The 23,525-nt window shown below is 33.5% G+C and overlaps 1 protein-coding gene across 10 annotated transcripts; it reads right to left on the bottom strand.

The window, feature by feature from the left end:
• Window positions 1–2,812: 2,812 nt before the first annotated feature.
• Window positions 2,813–20,170, bottom strand: LOC125860005 (sister chromatid cohesion protein PDS5 homolog D-like). 10 transcript variants are annotated; one of them, XM_049539889.1, is made up of 15 exons: window positions 14,149–14,389; window positions 13,523–13,579; window positions 12,866–13,415; window positions 12,620–12,730; window positions 9,853–10,041; window positions 9,660–9,779; window positions 8,492–8,651; window positions 7,776–7,979; window positions 7,397–7,578; window positions 5,489–5,627; window positions 5,248–5,415; window positions 4,266–4,526; window positions 3,763–3,870; window positions 3,307–3,341; window positions 2,813–3,217 (listed from the first exon to the last, which is right to left on the bottom strand). In XM_049539889.1, the coding sequence occupies exons 7-15, from the start codon at window positions 8,603–8,605 to the stop codon at window positions 2,836–2,838; spliced, it is 1,593 nt and encodes a 530-aa protein (XP_049395846.1). In that variant the 5' UTR covers window positions 8,606–8,651; window positions 9,660–9,779; window positions 9,853–10,041; window positions 12,620–12,730; window positions 12,866–13,415; window positions 13,523–13,579; window positions 14,149–14,389; the 3' UTR covers window positions 2,813–2,835. The 10 variants fall into 10 exon arrangements, with proteins under 10 accessions (XP_049395846.1, XP_049395847.1, XP_049395850.1 ...); XM_049539890.1 differs by having other exon boundaries at window positions 13,320–13,415; XM_049539893.1 differs by having other exon boundaries at window positions 13,354–13,415.
• Window positions 20,171–23,525: the final 3,355 nt, after the last annotated feature.

Below are 23,525 nucleotides of genomic sequence, written 5' to 3'. Positions count from 1 at the left end.
AGAGACCAATTTATGTACATAATAAGCCCAAATAAAGGGTAAATTAAATACTTTACATAACTTCCGAAATGAGAACATTCACTTTAGTGTATAGATCAATTCTAAAATTGGGATAAAAAAAGGAAAAACTAAGTAAATCAATTTAGTTGGCAACTAGAACCTCAGGGGTCCTGCGTATTAAAAGGTCTAAAGAGGTTAAGGAACAAAGCCTCGGCTCCTGTTCAGAGATAAATTTGGTTAGGCGGGATTAACCAAAACCATTGCTTTGAGTTTGAAGTATGTATAGATCTACATAATTATTTCTAAAGTAGACATGCAAATATAATAAACTTACTGATAAAGATAGCAAATATATTACTCATGTGCATGTACGCATAAGTTGTCTTACTTGTAAACAGTTCTCACGAACAGGTTGAAAGACCACATAGTGGTTTGTGTTGCCTGTGTTCCACCTCCTTAGCAGTTGCCCACTTAATGATCATATTGATATCGTCCCATGCATCCTTGATATCGCAAGAATGGAAGACTCTGCATCCGAGATCACGTTATACATTGGCTTTAAGGTCATATTGTGGTAGAAACTCAACAGTATTGCATATGCCCATGAGCAAGGAATTAAGCTCTTGTGGATTTGCACTTAAATAGACGCATATTTGGCTGTAAAATCACTGTACTTTGTATAGATGACATCAGACATAAGTGCAGTACCGGCTTCAATCTTGTAGCTACTGAGTATAGACATAGTATCTCCATATCTGGTTCAGAGAGTCCCTAGGCCATATCATCGACCCTGAAGATCAGTGAGTTATTAGAAATGATTAGTCCAAACTTATAAGATCCTAACTGAAATAGGAAATAGGTTAGACCTAATAGGCAGCAAATGAGTGTTTATATCAAATCTAGAATATACTGAACCAAGAAAGGTAAGAGAGAAAGAAAGCTAATTAACTTTTAATTTAGCATCCCTCAGCTATACAAGGTCGATAAGCATTATCTCCACAGATTTGTTCCGGCATTGCCCCCTTGGTGTAATTCCGTTTTAAATAGACAGATATCATTTCTTTATAGCTTCTTCCATTTAATACAATAGTAAGATTTTTTCTCGTCATTGGTGTAACTGAACCAACCTTTCTGCTATATTAACCACAATTCCTACAGTTCTTAGCATAATAAATCCTTACCCTACAGTGTTATTTCTTCGGTCCATTGATTCTCTTGATCATATCTGAAGCCATTACAAGTTTCCAAAGTCAACCGAACAATCAATTTAAAAAGATAAAAAAAACCTAAAAGTTTTTTAGAGTACACATCCTCAATTGAGAGTATTTCTACCCCTTTCTCATAACTCCAGCTTTATTTCAACAGTCTACTAACTCTCTACATCATAAAAGAACGATTCCAAACTTCATAACCAGTATTAACTACCATATGACCTATTAATGTACAAAGGTCACATAACAAAACCTACTCTGTCCTTGCAGAATAATAATTACACCAAAAGTAACAGATCATAGAATTAACAGAAACAATGCCTCCAACTAGAGTTACCTTCGGGTTCTTTAAATTTCAAGAAAAACAATGAATATTCGTGACCATGATCTTCAACTGAGATTATTACAAGTTTACAAAGGCCATAATGAAAAATTTCATAAATTAGGAGAACTGCATTATAGTGATAACTTTAAATTAAAAGAAATTTCGCGACCTTTAGGCACCGCCATAGATGTTGAAGCGAGTCTGGGTAGCCCTAGCAGTGAATTGCAAATATACATATTCTTGATGTAGAGGCAAAGTGATTTCAAGAAGATGAAAAGGAGAACTTTCCAGTCTCTGAAGGTTTATTTCTGATAATATAATTTTTCCTTTCAAATCAATTCATTGAAATAATGGAAAATTTTCAGTTTTCATTTATATAAAAATACTATTAGTTCTTTTTCTCTTATAGATTAAATCAAAATATTTGTGATAATAGACGCCGAATATTTTCAGTGATAAAAAATTGTGATTTTTTTTTATAATGTTACACCTAAGTTAACAGATAAATTTTACTTGATATAAGTTTATATTAAATTAAAAATACACCCTTTTGAAAAAAAACAAGACAAATTTTTTTTATGAGTCAATTTAGATTGCATTCAGCTAAAATATGAAGTTTCTGTACAAATTATCCTGTTCTCAAATGACTATTATTTTAGTTTTCCTTCGTATTTCTGAAATGTTTAATTTTTATCCCTGCAGTTCATTAAATAAAAGATTGTGAATTAAAGATTTGAAGTATCCTTATTTATTCATACCTTAAAAGTTTAGAGCTATCTGAACTTAAAACTTTTATTTTTCTCGCATATATTATATAGAAATTAAGTTACGCAACATAAGATATATAGTATTTTCACAAAGTTGTTGTATAGTACTTAGAAACTAGAGTTATACTTTTTTGGGTCTGTTTTTTCTTTCTCTTGGATATATATTTTGGCCTTGTGAGTCACTATAATGCCTTACTGCATAACTTGGTTATGCAAAATATTATGATAACGAAAATATTCAAAAGAAAGGCTAGAGTTCATTGTGCATAATCAGGTGACAAGGAAAGATTCAGCACATTAAACTCACATTAAATGTAGGAAAATTTTCAAGTGATGAATGAGCACAAACGATTTTAAGTGCGTCGCAATGCAATTTACATGTATGCTAATTCACACCGACACAAAACATATCAATCAGATTGTTTGAGGAATCCTAATTAGTATTGTTGGAGCAAAGGATCGTCAACAAAAACATTATGTGTTGATAAAAAGAATGTTAATAAACTGAGAAATTGATGTCTTGCTCCACAATTCAATGAAGAAGGATATCGATATCCATATGTAACCTTTTCTCCATATCCTCCTCTTTTGAAATCTCATCCAGATACTGCTGCAGCCAAGCTACATCAAGCTCGACTTCCACGGCAGTAGAGACAAAAGATTTCATCTGTTTCATTGATGAAGAAACAACATCACCAGCTTTCAGACTCTTTACAACATCACAAACTAGATCAAGAAGGGAAGCTCTGGAAGCCAATGATTTGTAGTGACAATTGATTGCAATGTCACCATACTTGGCAAAAATGGCAGTCAATATGGGAGCACTGCTAACTTTTACTTTATAGCCATGCACATCCACCTTGACTTCATTATTTTGGCGCACTCGTTTTGGAGTTAAATTATGCTGCTTGGTCCTACAGCAACATAAAAAGAATACGTTGTTCAGCTCGAATTACATTCATTATTATGCAAAGGGGGTCTAAATGCAATATTAATAACTTACGTTGTTGGAGGAGCCAGATCATCAGCTGCTTTCCCCTGCCAAATTTTAGAGCATAGAAAGGTGTTATGAAATAAATACTAAGATTAAGTTTTTAGATATCTATCGATTCACCATGCATGCTTTCTAGGTTCTCTCTCTCATCTAAACTTCTGCAGCAATTTGCCATTCACAATGATACACTTGAATACTTTTAGAGACCAAAATGGTTGTCGTGCAAGGTGAAAATGACTAATTGAAGAGGATAAAACAAGAACCAAGAACCAAGAACTCACTATTTAGAACCAGTTTGAGCTTTAAACAGGGTTGAGGAAAAATAAGGGGTAGAACAAACACTTTACTTGAATTGACATAATATTCCAAAACAACTACATTCATTCACTTTAGTAAGCACTTACTGAAAGTAGGCTAATATTAATAACTGAAAGTCAGATCAAATTAATGATAACAGATGTTTACCTCTTCTTGTGATGGAAAGTACTTCCTCCTCCTTTTCCGTTGTTTACGTTGTTTTTTACAGGCTTTGGGGAAATTGATTTCTTTGGTGTTTGAGACAGAACCCAGTACCTGCAGAGATCAATTTATGTACATAATAAGTCCAAATTAAGGGGTAACTTAAATACTTTACTTGAGTGGACATAACTTTCGAAATGAGGACATTCACGTCAGTGTAATCACTTATTGAAGGTTTTCTAATATAATTAAATAAGCCAGCTCTAATTAATGATACTGAAATAAATGTTGGCCATCTCTTCTGATAGCGAATTCTTACTTTTACATTGTTCTTTAGAGGTTTTGGAAAAATTGATTTCTTTGGTGATTGAAAAGGCAGAGCCCAATGCCCGTACTATTTAATTTATGTATATAATAAGTCCAGAACTAAGGGGCAGAAATAAATGATATACTTAAATACACAACTTCCTAAACGAGTTCAGTCAATTAATGCTAACTGTTTGATTTACCTCAGCTCTTGATTCACCAACTGATGACCGCCGTCTTATAGTTGATCTCCTTTCTCCACTTATCCAAGCATCATCATATCCTTCCTCTGCTTTATTCAAAAAAGTAGGTTTCCAACCTCTTTTCTTTGAAGTTTGAGTAGCTTCTGGATCTACTGCTTCGTTGGTTGCTTCTGATTCCTTTAACGATGAAACTGTCTCTACAACAACATCATCGTTCTTATGCGCAGCATGTGGTGCAAGCTCTTCCGGAGCACTTTCCACCTGACAAGTGTGTAGCACAGGAAGAATTCACATCATTACTATAAATCCAGATCACTTATTATCTGTGAAGTTACCTTTACTTATCACACCTTTATATCAACAATTAATCAGCAAAACAAGAGCTTCTGACTATCTCGTAAAGGACCTTAAAGTTTTATCTTTCTCAAGCTAGTCTAAGAATGAGGACAGGTTGGTGGAAAACTACATGTGTACACATTTCTGAGTTTGGAAAAGTAAAAAGAACTTAAGAGAAAAATCACCTGACAAGTTAGGATCACAATGCTTTAAATTTAACAAAGAACATGGGATCAAAGTTATAAAAGCACTGTAGCACATTGTGTAATGATCTATGATAAATACTCGCAGCTGATGCTACAGATTGCCTTCAACGTATTAACAAGGAGGGTCCAAGTCATCTTATTTGAACGGTCAAACATGTCATTATTTCCTTTATCGGAACTGTCACTGTTGACATCAAGGATTACATTTTTCTTTCCTCTTCTATTTTTTGATAGTTAGTATCAAATTTCTTTCTTTTCCCACCTCATTTTCCTAAGATTCTTAGATCTTCAGTTTTTCATGATCGGCTGATTGCATGTTTATCTGCTTCCATTTCTTTGTAAATTAGACAGGAAAAGGAGAAGCATAGAATTATACAACTAAACAATCATAGATTTTTTAAATAAATGCAGCAATTACTTTGAATATCAGATAGACCCACCATAGCTTTAGTTTTAATCGCCTCCCTCCACATTAATTCAACAACTTCTGAATAGTTGTTAAAGGAAATGCCAAGGTCAGTCACTGCTTTTTGAAGATATGGATAAAGTTTGACAGCACTTTCTTGAAGAACTTTCTCTCCCAGCACATAGGAACGAGGTGAAACATTCTAAACCAAAATAAGACGTCATTAAAAACAATGAGAAAGATAAAAGAATAAACTTATAGAGGAAAAGCAATACCTGATTTTCCTTCTTTACACTACTTATGAGGATGCTCACAAGGATGTTCAGAAGCTGCATTGGAATATCATCACTCTCTTTTATTATCATGGTCATTATTTCTTTGATGTTCATGAATACTTCATCAGGGTGATCCGGCCTTAAAATAGGGAAAGAGACAAAACAGTTGTCAGCCATTCCCCAGAAGAAAAAAATGGCAAATTGAGAAACTGGTAGTCTTTGAATGTTATGAAGGAAAAAAGAATCTGGTAGACTTTGACATGCTATGCACCTTAGCATATAATTTCATTTATGCTGCATTCAATATAAGAATAACCACGGTGAATATACTGCTAAAACTGTCATATACTCCCTCCATACCATTTGCTATAACAGTGTTTGATTGGTCCAAGTTAAGGGTGTATAATTGACTTGTGATAAATTAGTGATAGCTGAAAACTATCTAATTAATAGTCAAAGAGATAGCTTGATAAAGAAAACATCAACTTATCAGAATCCAAATTTGAACAGTCACAAACATTGAATTTTTAAAAGTTGACAGCCGGTTGTTTAGAAATTTCAGAAAAAAATAGTGGATGAGAAGACTAGATACCAAAGGAGGGAAGATAACAGTATTTACATCAACGCTCTTTAATATGCCCACATGCTTTAAATATATTGTCTTTGCATGCTTGTAAGGGTTTCAACAATTTGGTGATTTTTATTGGAAGGGAAAGAAGGGTCATACGAGCTTCACCTAGTAGAGACTAGAGAGGGGAAGAAGATTATGGTTCCCAAATGGAGTGAGCAGGACTTAGACCACTATCCACCTATAATACAATTCTCTTAGAGTAAGTTGTGGAGATTTTATACAGACAAAAATGTGCATGCTTCATGGATAAGGTTATATTGACTAATTATGGACTAGAATGGTGATTAATTAACTGGTGAGCGGGTAAATTCATTTGGAAGTGACGTCTCTTCAACATGATTGAAGCTGCTGAAACTGTACTTAGTAGTTGATTAGTGCCAGCAATGAGACAAAGTTTCTACCACTCCCCCTGGTCTTTCAGCCATTACTTCCTTCCTTTTTTACTTTTCAAGTCTACCAATCTTATTTAAGATTGAAAAATCCGTCTGGAGCCAACCCTTTGGGCCAACTACAACCTTCGGAACTTGGGGATGATGGGCCGTCTCCTCTATCCTTCTCCACTTAAATATTGGATTTAGTTCACTTGGGGAAGGACTCAAACTTGTAAACTAAGACACAAGTCCCTCAACCGGTGCCTGTTGAGCTCATCCCTGGGGGCTTAACTCAATCCATCATTTGATCCAAAAATACCAACATACCAACTTACTTCATGTCGCCAAAACATAAAAGAGGAAAACAACACTGTAAATCACTACTGTTCTTTTCCACATTTCCACTCCCATTTAACTAGCTCTACATGTTCTGAATTGGGCATAATTGATTGACCACCTTCAAAGCCCAAGTCAAATCAAATAGAACAATTTATATTCAAAAAATGGCTCACGGAATTTGGTTGTTCTCAGCTGGAGCGATCATTCAAGGGCATGCAACTGCTGAGGCACCTATATAAAAGTTCTTCTAAGACAGAAATTGACCAAGACAAACTCTAAGCCAAGTAGCTAACTAAAATATACTAAACCACAAGATAGCACTAGTCACAAGCAATTACTCTTCTCATCCATGAGCGTTCTGCTCTTTAAAGTTGACAGTTTGCAGTTATTTTCTTGTCTTAGTGCACAAATAACCAAACTTGTGGCAAGGACAGAGCATATATCATATTACCAGAAATAAATGAACAATAATAGATAAAATACCAGCAAAGTAACAACCATGTGGTCGGTTTCAATTCCTCTTACCTATAGGAAAATTATGAATGTATATCATAATTGGAGGGATACCTTATACTATTTAAAAAATGTTGAAACATCTGAACAATCAATGCATCTAACTGGAGATCCAACATCAGCACGCACGTTTGGTACTTCGCAAGAACTTTAATAATTGAGACAGCCTTTGAATAACAGCGACCCTCCAAGCAAGACAATTTCCCAAATGCCAAAACTGCAAGCTCAAAAAAGTCCTGTCCGCCAATTGAGCAAGAAACCAAACCAAGAGTACATATAAATACTATTCATGCATCCAAGAAAATCATATATGCATAACTACCTACAGAATCAGAACCATCAATTTAAAAGCAAAACAGCATAGATAGAAGAGAGATTGGCAACCAGTCTGACTTCCAATTTCAATAAAGAAGGCTGTATGAGTTGTACTTGCCTCAAGTCTGGTATCATTATATGGTTGATCTGGAGCTGTAATTCTAATGATCTCACTCATGGAAGATGCAACTGACACCTTCACATCTATGTCAGGATGCCGTAGAACTCCATCTGTAACCAGTGCTTCCATTGCAGGCTTAATAGCATCTCGCACCGATGCAGGGGGAACTTGCTTCACCATTGACAAAAGATGCTCCAAGTTCTGAAAATTGCATACCAAAAAAAATGATTGAACTATGTCAAATACATTGGAAACGCTTCTCTGGATAACAAATGAAATCTAGATCATAATTCATGAGATCTGGTAGAAAATAAAGAATGATAAAGTTCTAAACAAAATCACAAGGTCAAACATATATCTCTCTCTCCACAGTTTTATGTTCTTTCATCCATCAGGAGGCCTGATTATTGCCTTTAAACAACAAGAAGTAAACAAACACAGCGAGATAATTGACTGCCAGATCAAGCAAATAAGCAATGTCACACTGGAAATCCCAATTTATGATAAAACCTATGTTGAAGCACAAGAAGGAAAGTTAGGCCAAGTTCTTTCAGAATAAACATGATTGAAGATGGATGGTGTTGACTGATCTTTCTTCCCTAGTTGTGCAAGGAACACGTTAATAATTGCAGTTATCAAAACCCAATGAAAATCAACAAGGTTATGTACTTTTTGCTTATGACATTGAGGAAAGAAAAAGAAAAGGTTCTCACATCAAGTTTCTCCAGAAGCTCCTCTTTAGAAGATGGGGGTTGCTGAAGTAGCTCATTCCCAACTTCAAGAAGTCCTTTGATGCATTCCTCCTTAGAAACAGAAGCACGAGCCATGGAAACCGTTTCCTTTGTTCAAAGCACACAAAGAACAAGAAGTGAACTGCAATTTGGAAACTAGGTTTTAAGATGCAAAAACCCTAAAGAAATTACAAGAGAGAAAATGGGAAAACGGCGGTGCAGAAAGGCCTCAAAAGTAACGCCAGTACTAGTATACAAAAGAAAAGTAAGAGAGAGGCAGAGAGGAAAAGAGGGGTACGAAAAATGGGCGCCTACAGCACAGGCAGCGCACATCTGTCAACGAGTTATTCAAAAACCCAACCTTTTGTGCTGTTAAGGAAAAAATTTCAATGTGTGTGAGTAGGACTGAGGTTGTCTAAACTGCGTGAATTTTCAGGTTTTCCCTCTTAAAATTGAGTTTCAATTAAAAGAATTTGCCAAAAAGGGAATACTAATAAATGCCCTGCTTAGATTACAGTAATCTGTATAGATTCACTTCTTCTCTGCCCTTTCTGTGTGCTTCTGCTATGAACGTATTCCGCCAACATCTAAAGATCAAAAGAAATGTAAAGGTGTAATAACAATAAGAAGCTCTCAATCTCGGACTTTATTCGTTTTTATGTTGAAACTCAGATGAGTAATGTTTATTATGCTAGCAACTATATCAACTTAGGATATAATAGGAAAGTAATCCAAGAAGAAAATTATACTCGGTATTGTAAATCTATCTCGGGTATCAGAAATATAAATACATTTGCAGCGGGTCTTGCAATAGATTATGTAGTTGAATGCAATGTTAGACATTAGAACTGTTATAACCTATTGAAATAATATCCGAGTATGTGAAATAAAGATTTGTTTTCTAAAAACGTAACAGGAAAGGAAAAACTGATTAAATCAAATTTGTTGCCACCAAGAACCTAGGGAGACCCACATATTGAAAGGTCTAAAAAGGTAAGGGAACAAAGTCTTGGGTCCTGTTCAGAGACAAATCTAGTTGGACTGGTTTATTCAAAATCACTGCTTTGAGTCTGGATCATGTATAAATTATAGAATTAAGACATGCAGATATAATAAACTTACTGATAAGGATTGCAAATATATTACTCACGTGCAGTACACACAAGTTGGCTTTCTTGTAAACAATGTTTTCATCACCTTAGTGGCTGCCCACTCAATGACCGTGTTGTTATCATCCCATGCTTCCTTGATATCTCAAGAACATCAGACTCTGCATCCTAGATCGTGTTATACATTACTTTAAGGGCATACTATTGTAGAAACTCAACAGTATTGCATATTACCTGAGGAAGGAGTTCAGCTCCGTGGATTTGCACTTGAATAGACATACTGTTGACTGTAAAATCACTATACTTTGTAAAGATGTTATCAGACAGGTGCAATGCCGGCTCTAATCTTGTAGCTACTGAGTATAGCATAGACATAGCATCTCCGTATCTGGTTCAGAGAGCCCCAAGGACTAATCATCGGTCCTGAAGATCAGCAAATTATTAGAAACGATTATTCCAAACATAAAAGATCTTAACTGATATGTGAAGGCAGCGAGCTCAGCAAATAGGTTAGACCTAATAGGCGGCAAATGAGTGTTTATATCAAATACAGATATACTAAACTCAGTACGGTAAGAGAGAGAAAGTTAACTTTTAATTTACATCACTTAGCTACACGTTAATAGGCATTATCTCCACAGATTTGGTACGTGTTGCCTCCTTGGCGCAATTCCGTTATAAATGGATAGATAACATTTCTTTATAGCTTCTTCCATTTAACACAATAGTAAGATTTCCTCGTCATTGGCGAAACTAAATCAATTCTTCTGCTATATCTATCACAATTCCTACAGTTCTCAGCATAATAAATCCTTATCCTACAAAGACAATCAAGGAAACCTTAATCTAAGTAAAGATTTAACCTTCTGCATAAAAGACAAACTTGTAAGGATAAGATTAATCAAAATGCTTGGAGAAGCCCTATGCAGAAAATCACATAGAATACCACACTCTAGATAACTTCTTCTTTAAATGCAGAGCAGAAAAGAAGGGATTCCTTTCCTGAAGTTGGACATAGAAAATCAATGCAAAGCATGAGAAAGTCACCTTTACATAAATGAAATTAGCTTAACGTGTATGGTCATGGTATCATTCAATACTTTTACAGAAGTTATAGATTGGTTAATTTATCATTTCAATTAACATTTAAATCAAGGCTGATTCATCTATCTACATGAGCATCCCCGTAAGGTTAAATGTCTAAGGGAGAGACATTCACTGGCATGCATATGCTATTTCAGTTGTAGAAACTCAACAGTATTGCATATGACCCTGAGCAATACTGTTGTGGATTTGCACTTGAATAGACATACAGTTGGTTGAAACATCTCTGTACTTTGTAAAGAGAGCATCAGACACAGGTGCTGTGTCCGCTTAAATCTTGAAGCTACCGAGTATAGACATAACATTCCATATCTGGTTCAGAGAGTCCCAAGGCCATATCTTCGGCCCTGAAGATCAGTAAATTATTAGAAATGATTACTCCAAACATATTAGATCCTATACTGATATATGAAGGCAGCAAGCTAAGCAAATAGGTTAGACCTAATAGGCTCCAAATGAGCGTTTATATCAAATCTAGAGTATACTGAATTCAGTAAAGTAAAAGAGAAGAAATCTAGTTAACTTTCGGTTTTACATCCCTCGGCTATACAAGGTTGATAAGTATAATTTTCTCCACCGATTTGGTCCTGCGTTGACACTTGGCACAATTCCATTCTAAATAGGTAGATTTCATTTCTTTATAACTTCTTCCACTTAACACAGTAGTAGGATGTTTTCTCGTCATTGGTGTAACAGAATCAACCCTTCAGCTATATTATCGAAATTCCTACGGTTCTCAGAATAATAAATCCTTACCCTATAAAGACAATCAAGGAAACCTTAAACTGAGAAAAGCTTTAACCTTCAGTAGAAAAGACAAACTTGTATGGATAAGATCAATCAAAATGCTTGGAGAAGGCCACTGCAGAAAATCGCATAAAATACCACACTCTAGATCACTTCTTTAAATGCATAGCAGAAAAGTAGGGATTCCTTTCTTGAAGTTAGAGATAGAAAATCAATGGAAAGCACGAGTAAGTCTCCTTTACATAATTGATATTAGCTCAACATATGTATATGGACATGGTATCATGCAATTTTTGTACAAAAGCCATAGATTGGTTAATTTATCATTTCAATTTATATTTACACCACGGCCAATTTATCCATCTTCCTTAGCATGTCTAAGGTTAAATATCTAAGACGGAGCCATTCACTAGCAAAACCTGTAATGGTAATTTCAGTGGTAAAGCTCTTGCTGAATATTGTGATAACAAGTAACAGGGCAGATACTCAAAGCATTAAGACACTGCAACTTTACTCAAAAGCTTCAAACTTCACTACGAGTGTGTTTTGTATTGAGGAAAACATTTTCTGGAAAATGTTGTCTAATATTCTCATGTGTAGTTGGTCAAAATATTTTGGAAAACATTTAGTCTAGACTTCTCTAATGAAAGTAGAGAAAACAAGTTTTATAAGTGACATTTCAAGTTCATTGTGTCCTCCCCACCCACCAAACATCCCCAATCCCCACCCCATTAATCATTCAACCCCTGAACCCCCAAATCCCTACCTCATCCCGCCACAGAGTGTTTTGCTAGATCATATATAAATGCTCTTGGAATAATATTATTTTTCTTACTAGAAACCCACTTATTTTCCAATAAAATATTGTCTAGGAAAACATTTTCCCATGTACCAAACACACCCTAAGTGCAGAAACGTCAAATGATTTAACATTCAGACTGAAGAACATAATCTTAAGAAAATATATGCCTGAGGGAGCACTGGGCATTATCATCAAACAAGAACTAGACAGAGAAATGTTTCCCAACAACATCTTCAATATTAGAAGGCCCAGATAGCAGCTTTTGAGATATCTAGTGATCAAATCCAAGACAACGGGTTCGGCTACAGAAGGAGAACAGTTAAAGACCACTAAAGCACATATGCAAACCTAAGAGGAAGCTTGATCTTTGACAAATGTGAGAATACGGGAGAACCAGTCGCATAACAGAAATAGTTGTCCTTGCACAACTGACAGTATTTGTAACCATGATCTTTGTCCCTGCACAATTTAGAAACAGTTAATGCAGCTACTAATAGAAATAATCCCATCAAAGTAACTAAATAATCATATGATCTACATAAGTAACATAACAAATACAGTTATATGTATCAACGGGAAATCCTCATGAGTTACCTTCTCATTCTTTAAATTTCAAGAAAAATAATGGCAACATGGAATTATTTAACTCTGTCAGGCGCCGCCATATTGAAGCGAGTCTTGGTTTCTTGAACCGTAGAAATGCATTGGCATAGTACATATTCATAACGGAGAACAATTTGGAGTGTAAATGATAGAAAGATGAATAGATAACGAGAACTGCTTGAGATATCTAATGATCAAATCCAAGACAATGGGTTCAGTTATTGAAGAATACTAAAGCACATATACAAGCCTAAGAGGAAGTTGCACATAAAATAGTCTTTTGCCTCATTGGGGACTGGGCTAACATTCTAAATATTTTTGTATAACCTTTTTGTAGCATAGACAATTGTAATGAATTTGACAGCATCTCTTTTGTACACTTAGTATCTTCATGCCAACAATACATCTACTTCATAAAATTAAAAAAACTAAGAGGATGCTTGACCTTTGACAAACTAAGAGAACCAGTGACCACATACATAGTAGCACCCATGTACAATATGCCCAAAGCCCTATGCAAGAGTCCAATTTAAGCTGTCCCCTGAAACGTTTCAGGAGATATCAATAATTTTCCTAATGAAGGAAAAATGCATAACATACTTTACCCAAAATAATTCTTCTCCAACTGAGAGTACTAGCCTAATCTACCTCACAAATCACAAATGACAGTGTTATTTCAACGTCCGCTGATTCTCTTGATCATATCTGAAGCCATTACAAGTTTCCAAAGTCAACTGAAAGATCAATTTAGAAAGATAAAAACGTACTAATACTTATTTTTTAGAATACAGATCCTCAACTGAGAGTATTTCTACCCCTACCTCATAAATCACATGGACATCTTTATTTCAACAGTCGACTGATTCTCTTCTTCATAAAAGAACTACTCCAGGCTTCATAACTACCATATGCAGATAAGACCATAGCCTATTGATGTACAAAGGTCGCATAACAGACTTACTTTGTGCTAGCAAAATAATAATTTAGAAATAGTTAATGCAGCTACTAATAGAAATAATTCCATCAAAAGTTCTCAACTGGAACTCCGTTAGTCACTGCCATTATGGTACTTAAAAGATCTTGAAGCTACTCTTGAGATAATGGCGTGGAACCCTAACAATGAATTGACACAGTACATATTTATGGGATGAGGAAGAAGTGAGAATAATTTAGAGCTCAAGTGATATGGAAATGAATATTACAAGTTTCCATCTTTGTCCCTGCACAATATAGAAATTAAGTATCAGAAGTAACTGGAAATCCTCCTGAGTTACCTTCTCCTTCTTTAAATTTCAAGAATTGAAGCGAGTGTTGGTATCTTGAATCCTAGCAATGAACTGATGAAGTACATATTTAGAGCGAAAGTGATATGGAGATGAATATTACAAGTTTCCATAGTCAAGAACATGATCTTTGTCCACCACAATATAGAAACAGTTACTACTAAAGTACTAATAGAAATAAGTAACCGAAGTAACTTCAAAGAAATTTCAAGAAAATGCAATATGAAGATAAATAGACGATAGGCCTTTCCGAAGTACTTCTTTATATAGAAGAAAGCGTTCGTCTCCGGTTTGGAAAAGATTGAATGGCGGGAGGTCAAGCTTTACATACCTTTTGGCTTCATAATTTCCATACGTTGTTCCGTAGGACTAGTCGTACCAGGATCGTTTGGTTGGAACCAAATTACGGAATTAATTATTACAATATAAGTTGTCATATAAAAAGTTATTCTACCTGTATAGCATTTTATTTTTATTGTATTTCGTTTATCACCTTATTTTATTGTTGTTATAATTTTCTTATTGGGTTTTGCAATCCCGATAGCTAGTCTCATGTGATGCTCCATGATGTTATTGTGGGATTTGGGCGGTAGAATTAGTATTCGAGTGATGAATTAATAGATTGATTGTGGATTATTGTTCTCTATGTCATGGATTATAAAAAAAATCGAGTGATGAATGTGCACAATTTTATGTGTAACGCTATGCAATATACATGAATGTGTTCAAGGAATCCTAAATACTGTTGGAGAAGAGGATATTCAACAAAACTTTATGTGTTGGTAAAAAGAATGTTAATAAACTCATTTTACTGAGAAATTGTCTTGCTCCACAATTCAACAAATAAGAATATCCATATCCACACGGATAGACTTACTTGTATATACACCATTCCAGAAATCAAATTTAAAAAGTTGATCTAATACATGTTTTAGATTTACTTGGCAATAGTGTTCAGGAAAAGTAGCAAGGATAAAACAGCTCTACAAAAGCTCATTTAACCTACTTAGTCGATACTGTGCTTGATCCTCAACCTCCTTGATGTCCTGTTGAACTTTTTCACCCACTGTTTCAAGCACTTTGACAAACCTTTCCACCTCTCCTGCTCGGCTTCGGGCCTCTTGCAAGCGCTTTTCAGCCTTTTTGAGCCGTTCCTCTGCAGTGAAGACCTTCCTATTCCTTTCTACCATGTCCTTTTTAGCTGCTATAGATACAAGCATGGTAGTCTTGCTCAACTCCATCAAATCTGATAACTTCTTCTCCATATCTCCCTCTTCTGAAATCTCATCCAGATACTGCTGCAGCCAAGTTACATCAAGCTTGACCTTCACTGCAGCAGAAACCAAAGCTCTCATATCTTTGATGGAAGTAGAGCCAACATCACCGGTTTTCAGCCTCCTTACAACATCACAAACTATATCAAGAAGGGAAGCTCTGAAAGCCAGTGATTCATAGTGACAATTGACTGCAATGTCACCATACTTGGCAAAAATGGCAGTGAGTATGGGACCACTGCTCACTTTTACTTTATAGCCATGCACATCAACCCTGACCCCCTTATTTCCGTGTACTCCTTTTGGAGTTAAATTATGTTGCATGGTCCTACCAAAAAAAACTTTGTTCAGCTCGAATTACAGTCATTATTATGCAAAGAGGGTCTAAATGCGATATAAATAACTTACATTGTTGGAGGAGTCGGATCATCAGTTGCTTCCCCCTGCCAAATTTTTGAGCGTAGACAAGTGTTATGAAATAAATACTAAGATTATGTTTTTAGATTTCTATCACTTCGCCATGCATGCTTTCTAGGTTTACTTTCTCATCTAAACTTCTGCTGCAGTTTGCCACTCACAATGACACATTGAACACGTTTAAGAGACCAAAATGGTTGTCGTGCAGGGTGAAAAAGACTAATTTAAGAGGATATAACAAGAACCAATTATCATAAATTAATGCCTAGGAGAACTCACATTTAGAATCATTTGAGCATCCAACAAGGTTGAGGAAAAATAAGGGGTAGAACAAATACTTGACTAGAATTGACATAATATTCCAAAACAAATACATTCATTCACTTTACTAAGCACTTACAGAAAGTAGGCTAATATTAATAGCTGAAAGCCAGATCAAATTAATGATAACAGATGTTTACCTCTTCTTGTGATAGAAAGTACTTCCTTTTACGTTGTTTACGTTGTTTTTTACAGGCTTTGGGGAAATTGATTTCTTTGGTGTTTGAGACAGAACCCAGTGCCTGCAAAGAAAGTCCAAATTAAGGGGTAAATTAAATACTTTAATTGAGTCGACATAACTTCCGAAATGAGAACATTCACTTTAGTGTAAATAAGAAATGTCACATGGAAATCTTAATCTATGATAAAACCTAAGTTGAAGCACAAGAAAAAAAGCTATGCCAAGTTCCTTTAGAATAAACATAATACAAGATGGATCGTGTTGACTGATCCTTAATCCCTAGTTATGTGCAAGGAACATATTGATAATAGTAGATATCACAATCGAGGCCCAGCTTTTAGGTTAGGTAAATTTGTTTACACTTGATCAGAAAGTAAACCCAACCCAACAATCAGCAAAGTTCAAAAACTTAAGAACCATCCAATGTGGTATAATATTCATTGAAGGATAAGGTATTACATTATCTGGCTGTACAAGCCCTGCAATTCAATCCCAAACTAGAGGGGGTCAGCTGTATGAAACCTATGTATCCCTTCCGCAATTTCAGCCCTATTAAGAGAATCAGTGAATCAACCTACTGCATCCCTTATCTGGACTTTGCCCCTCTTTGCTAAGTTAATTAAACATAGACAAGTTTTTAATTCCTAGAATGTCCTGATAAAGAAATAAACCTCTTATGGGAGATGATCTTTCACTAGGGGGGTGCTTATAAGAATTTCACCTGATGCAAACCATGACCAATCTACATTACATACATAAAAAAGGGATCATTGGTTGTTATGTACTTTTCACTTATGACATTGACGAAAGAAAAAGAAAAGGGAAAACGCTCTCACATCAAGTTTCTCCAGAAGCTCCTCTTTAGAAGATGGGGGTTGCTGAAGCAGCTCATTCCCAACTTCAAGAAGTTTTTTGTTGCATTCCTCCTCAGACACAGAAGCACGAGCTAGGGAAATCATTTCCTTTTTCCAGAGCACCGCAATTTAGAAACCAGGTTATAAGTCTCAAAAACCCAAAACACCAGGGAGCAAAGGAAAAGACGCAAGTGTAGAAAAACCTAAAAGGTAACGCCAGTACTAGTTTACAAAGGACAAGCAAGAGAGAGACGGAGAGAAAAAGAGGGGTTATGTGAAAACTGGAGCGCATACAGCACAGGCAGCGCACATCTGTCAATGAGTGAGTAGGACTTTTAGTGTTGTTAAGGAACAATTTTAGTGTGTGAGTAGGACTGAAGTTGTCTTAATTGCGTGAATTTTCAGGCTTGCCATCTTAAAATTGAGTTTTAATTAAAGGAATTTGCCAAAAAGGGTATACAAATAAATGCCCCCTGCTAAGATTACAGTAATCTGTACAGTGTGTAGATTCACTTCTTCTCTGCCCTTTTTGTGTGCTTCGGCTATGAACGAATACTGCCAAAATCTAAAGATCAAAAGAAATATAAAGTTGATAATAGCAGTAAGAAGCTCTCAGTCTCGGACCTTATTCGTTTTTATGTTAAAACTCGGATTAGTAATGTTTATGCTAGCAACTATATCAACTTTAGGATATAATAGGAAAGTAATAAAAGAAGAAAATTACACTCGGTATTGTAATCTATCTCGGGTATCAGAAATAGAAATACATTTGCAGCAGGTCTTGCAATAGATAATAGATAATGTAGTGGAATGCAATGTTAGTCCATGACACTACAACTATTATAGCCTATTGAAGTAATATCCGAGTATACAAATCTTTATTATTATTTTTTTCCTTCTCAAAAAAGAAATAAAGATTTGTTTTTCTAAAAACATAACAGGAAAGGGAAAACTGAATAAATCAAATATGTTGCCACCAAGAACGTAGGGGGTCTCACGTATTAAAAGGTCTAAAAAGGTTAAGGAACTAAGTCTCGGGTCCTGTTCAGAGACAAATCTAGTTAGGCTGGTTTAACCAAAATCACTGCTTTGAATTTGGAGCATGCATAAATATACAAAATTAAGACATGCATGTAATAAACTTAGGGGTTGTTTGGTAGAGTAATAATACTAAATAGAGTGTATTAGTGATGATTGCATTAATAATGCTTGTACTAGTAATGCTTGCATTAATTATACATAGATTATTTCTTATGCATTGTTTGGTTTGGTGTATTAAAAATAGCATGCATTGCATAAAAATATTTATTTACAAAGATGTCCTTATGATGGAAAAGATATAAAAAAAAAAATTGAGGGGTAACTGAGCCTTTAACCATGCTAATGCATGTATTAAATTTCTTGTATTACTAATACCTAGAAATCCATGGTATTAGTAATACACACTTCAATACACAATAGAGTGTATCGGTATAACTAATGCAAGTATTAGTTATGTACAATGACAAACTTGTATGGATAAGATTAATCAAAATGCTTGGAGAATCCCACTGCAGAAAATCACATAGAATACCACACTCTAGATCACTTCTTCTTTAAATGCAGAGCAGAAAAATAGAGATTACTTTCCTGAAGTTGGGCATAGAAAATTAATGGAAAGCACGAGCAAGTCACCTTTACATAAACGATATTAGCTCAACTTGTATGGACTATGGTCATGGTATCATTCAATATCTTTACAAAAGTTATAGATTGGTTAATTTACCATTTCAATTTACATTTAAATCAAGGCTGATGCATCTATCGGCATGAGCATCCATATAAGGTTAAATGTCTAAGGGGGAGATATTCTCTGGCATGCATATGCTATTGCATCAGTACAAAGCTTCCAATTTCAGTGGTAAAGTTCTTAATGCGTACTGTGATAACAAGTAACAGGGCATATATTCAAAGCACTCAACCATTGCACCTATACACAAAAGCTTCAAACTTCACGAAAGTCTCAAATGTAAGAGTGCAGAAGCCTCTAATGATTTAACATTCACACTAGCAAACATAATGTTAAGAATATATCAATCAAGAACCAGACAGAGCAAATGTTTACCAACAACATCTTCAATATTAGAGGGCCCAGGCAAAAGTTTTTGAGATATCTACTTATCAAATCAAGACAATGGGTTCAGTTAGTAAGCATATGTACAAACCTATGAGGGAGTTGCCCATAGACTAGTTTTTCGCCTCTTTGGGCTAACATTCTAAATAGTTATAGTATAACCTTTTTGTAGCTTATCAGCTTCCTGCTATAGCATAGACAATTGTAATGAAGCTGACAGCATCTCTTTTGTATACTTAGCATCTTCTTGACCTTTGACAAACTAAGAGAACAATTCACCACATACATAGTAGCACCCCTGTACCATATGCGCAAAAAGCTGTGTGAGAATTGTCTAAAAAAAATCAGGAAAACAGCATGACATACTTTACCCAGAAATCAGAATGCTTTATTGACGTTGGAACTCTGTTAGTCGCCGCCATAATGATGCTTAAAAGAGAGTCTGGGTATGATGTCGTGGAACCCTAGCAATGAATTGACACCGTACATATTTGAAGGATTTAAAGCGAAAGTGATATGGAGACTATTTGTGACACCTTCAACTATGAGTATTAGTACAAGTAAGTCAACTGAACCTTTAGAAAGAAATGGAAAATATGATGGCAACATGGAATCATTCATGAGTAAGTGATAGGAAGACTTTGGAGTCTCTCTCACAGTTTGGGTAAAGATGATTGGGGAACAGAACCAATACAGCCGACAAGAATTACCTTCCCCTTCTTTAAATTTCAAGAAATATGATGAATATTTACAAGTTTCCATAGTCAAGACCATGATCTTTGTCCCTGCACAATGTAGAAACAGTTGCTGATAGAAATAAATAATGACACGAGTAACAAAATACTAGAAATTTCAAGAATTGAAGTGCGTGTTGATATATCTTGAACCCTAACAATGAATTGATGCAGTACATATTTAGAGCAAAAGTGACGAAGAGTTGCGACTTTTATAAAAAGTTGTGAGCTTTTTGAAGGGTTACAATTTTTTCAAATAGTTATAATATTTTTTATAAGATATAATAAATATTTGTTCACATTATCTTTTGTTCTCTATAAATAGAGAAATTTCCTCTCATTTTAAAACAACAAATTTTGAATCTCTTATTCTTCTTCACAATTAAATATTTGTGCACTTTGCTCCTGATGAGTGGCTCACTAACACCATTGCTTATGTTACAGATCCTGATATGTATTTTTATAATCATTAATTTTTGTTTATGTTATTAAGGATAAGGATAAATGATAAGATGTAATAATTTTCATTTTTCTTTACATCATTAATTTTGCTACTACGTAATCTTGTATGTAAGATAATATAGTGTTTTACTTTTAATGATTGATGGATTTTAAGTATTATTTTATAAATTTTATGATATTAAATTTTTGCGCGAAGCGCAAGTAATTTTACTAGTTTCAAATATAATGATACTCCTCCTTTCTTTTGTCACTAAAAATATTTGTTCCAAAATATAGTTGTCAGTATATCCATTTTTCTTCAACTTTGCCTTTAGCAATAATTATTCTAGAATTAAGAGATATATATATAGAGAGAGTATACAAATAAAGATTAAAGAATTAATAAGGAAATATATTAGTTAAACAATAATATTACTCTTTTCGTTCATATTTATATGTCATTTTTATTAAAAATAGATAATTCTTAATATTTGGGATTTCATAAAATTAATGTATAAATGACACTATTTTTTTTATTTTACCCTTGAGAGTCATTAGCATTGAAAGTATGAATTTGACCAACATAGGGAAACTAAATGGTTAATTCATGTTCATTGGCCAATTAATTAATCAAAATAAAATAATTTATATTTATTTATTAAAAATTTGAGTTCAAGAGAATACTAGCAGGGATTTTATCATGTGCGCACTCAAAGGATAACGGCTGTGGATTTCCCTTGTCATCAAAAAAAGAAAGAAAAATAAGAGTACAAAGATAAACTTGGTGACATATAAATAAAAACAAAGAGAGTAATTTTTTTTAATAATTGTGTGAAATCTTATTATGACAACTAAGAAGAAAGGAAGTATTTTTAATTTTTTATGTGTTCTTCCAGGATTTACATGTCCAAATGCTAATCTCAATCAACTTTGTTAGACGTTCCATGAAGTTTATTGTGGGATTTGAACTTGAGAATTACTTTTTTCGTCTCATTTTATATGTTATATTTTTACTTTGCACTTGTATTAATAAATTATGTAATTTTATCCTTCTATCCTTATTTAATGTTTTCTTAAGTCAATTTTATAATAAATGTTAAATATATTTTCAAAATTAATTAACTACTCTATCAAGGATATAATAGGTAAAATATGATAATTTATGCATAAATTTTATAAAATTATAAGTATTGTGGTTCAGCTATTTATAGAAAGGGATAACATATAAAATGAGACAGAGGGAGCAATATTTAAGTGTGTTAAATTAAAATGGAAAAAAACATAAATATAGAACGGAAAATAGGACAGGTCAGTTTTTCAATTTGCTCTAGCAGCTCCACTTGGCAGTCATCGAGCAAACCACAAAAATGAAGCTACAATTAAAAGTGACGTTGGAGTGAAATTAGTGGCCAACTAAATATAGATTACCCGTTTGGATTGACTTAAAAAAAGTAATTTTTTAAAGTGCTGGAATTTATTTTTAAAATAAGTAGTTATGTGTTTGGATAAAAGTGTTGCAGTTGAAAAAAAAGTTGTTAATGTGTTTGGCAAATAAGTGCTGGTAAACACTTTTTTTATCAAAATGTCTGAAATACCCTTTAAGTTGTTAACGTGATGAAAAATTGATTAATTTAAGATTTTTATACTTTAAAAAAAATTAATTTATATTTTACATCCATAAGTAATAATATTTTCCTATCATTCACATATTTCTTTACCACCACAAATTATTTATAAGAGGAATAATAATAATAATAATAATAATAATAATAATAATAATGATAATAATAAAATAATAATAATAATATAATAATAATAAAATGATAATAATAAAAAAATAATAATGATAATAATAAAATAATAATAATAATAATAAAAATAATAATAATAATGATAATAATAATAATAATAATAATAATAAAATAATAATGATAATAATAAAATAATAATGATAATAATAAAATAATAATAATAATAATATATAATAATAATAAAATAATAATAATAATAATAATGATAATAATAAAATAATAATAATAATAATGATAATAATAAAATAATAATAATAATAATAATAAAATAAAAAAATATATAATAATAAAATAAAATAATAATAATAATTAAAAAAAATAAAATAATAATAGTAAAATAATAATAATAATAATAATTCAATATGGGTAATTTGGAAATTGTATAAAAGAATTAAGGGCAAAAAGGTAATATACTTGGTCAACATAAAAGGGCTTTTAAGTTAAAAAAAAAAAAAAGCTCCTCTCCCCTAGCTTTTAGCTTTTGGCTTAAAATAAGTCATTTTTAACTTAAAATAAGTTACTTTGATAATTGTCAAACACTTTAATAAGTCAAAAAGACCAGCTTAAAAGTCCATCCAAACAGGCTCTAAATTACGAAATTGTCATCTTGACCCTAAGTTGCTCTCTATTCACGTTTATAATTATTAATTTAAAAAATATAGAGTAAGTAATATCAGCCAACTTATTTAAATAAATTTATTAGTATAAATATAAAACATAAAATTAAAAAAATAAATAACATGATTTGAGAGATATTTTTATTTTTATATAGATCAATCTCATAGTATTAAATCTACTTATTACTACCATGAAAGGGCACTGGAAGGTAACTAAGGATTTCCGGTTGATATTTCCATAGCCTTGCAACTGTTGGAGAATAGCTATAAGAAATTTCTAAGACTTGTAACTGTAAAATGCACAAAGAAAAATCTGTGCTACTCCAAAATCAATTAGAACCATGTGTTATAACTATGAACAATTACAAGTGCCTCTGAATGTGGTGATTGCTAAAACAAGAAGGGCCCAAATTAGTTATGACCAGCTTTGTAACTTCTCTGCGTTTCATTCTATTTTGGTTCTTTAGCACAGTATTCATCAATCTCCCATATGAATCCAAATCTTCACGTATAGTTGAGCATTCAGGAGTAGCAATTCTTTGCGAAACATTGGCTGAATCATATTCAAAAGCACATGAAAAACATAAAAGACAAACGAATAAATA

This window comes from Solanum stenotomum, chromosome 3, assembly GCF_019186545.1.
Source record: "Solanum stenotomum isolate F172 chromosome 3, ASM1918654v1, whole genome shotgun sequence".
NCBI lineage: Eukaryota > Viridiplantae > Streptophyta > Magnoliopsida > Solanales > Solanaceae > Solanum > Solanum stenotomum.
This window is presented reverse-complemented; position numbering and strand designations above follow the sequence as displayed.

Coding starts and splice junctions, on each gene's coding strand:
- LOC125860005 (XM_049539884.1), bottom strand. CDS start 19,739: ATGGCGGCGACTAACAGAGTTCCAACGTCAATAAAGCATTCTGATTTC. Junction 19,616..19,683: donor CATTCTGATTTCTGGGTAAA/GTATGTCATGCT, acceptor CATATGGTACAG/GGGTGCTACTATGTATGTGG. Junction 3,871..4,265: donor TTGGTGAATCAAGAGCTGAG/GTAAATCAAACA, acceptor TGATCTCTGCAG/GTACTGGGTTCTGTCTCAAA.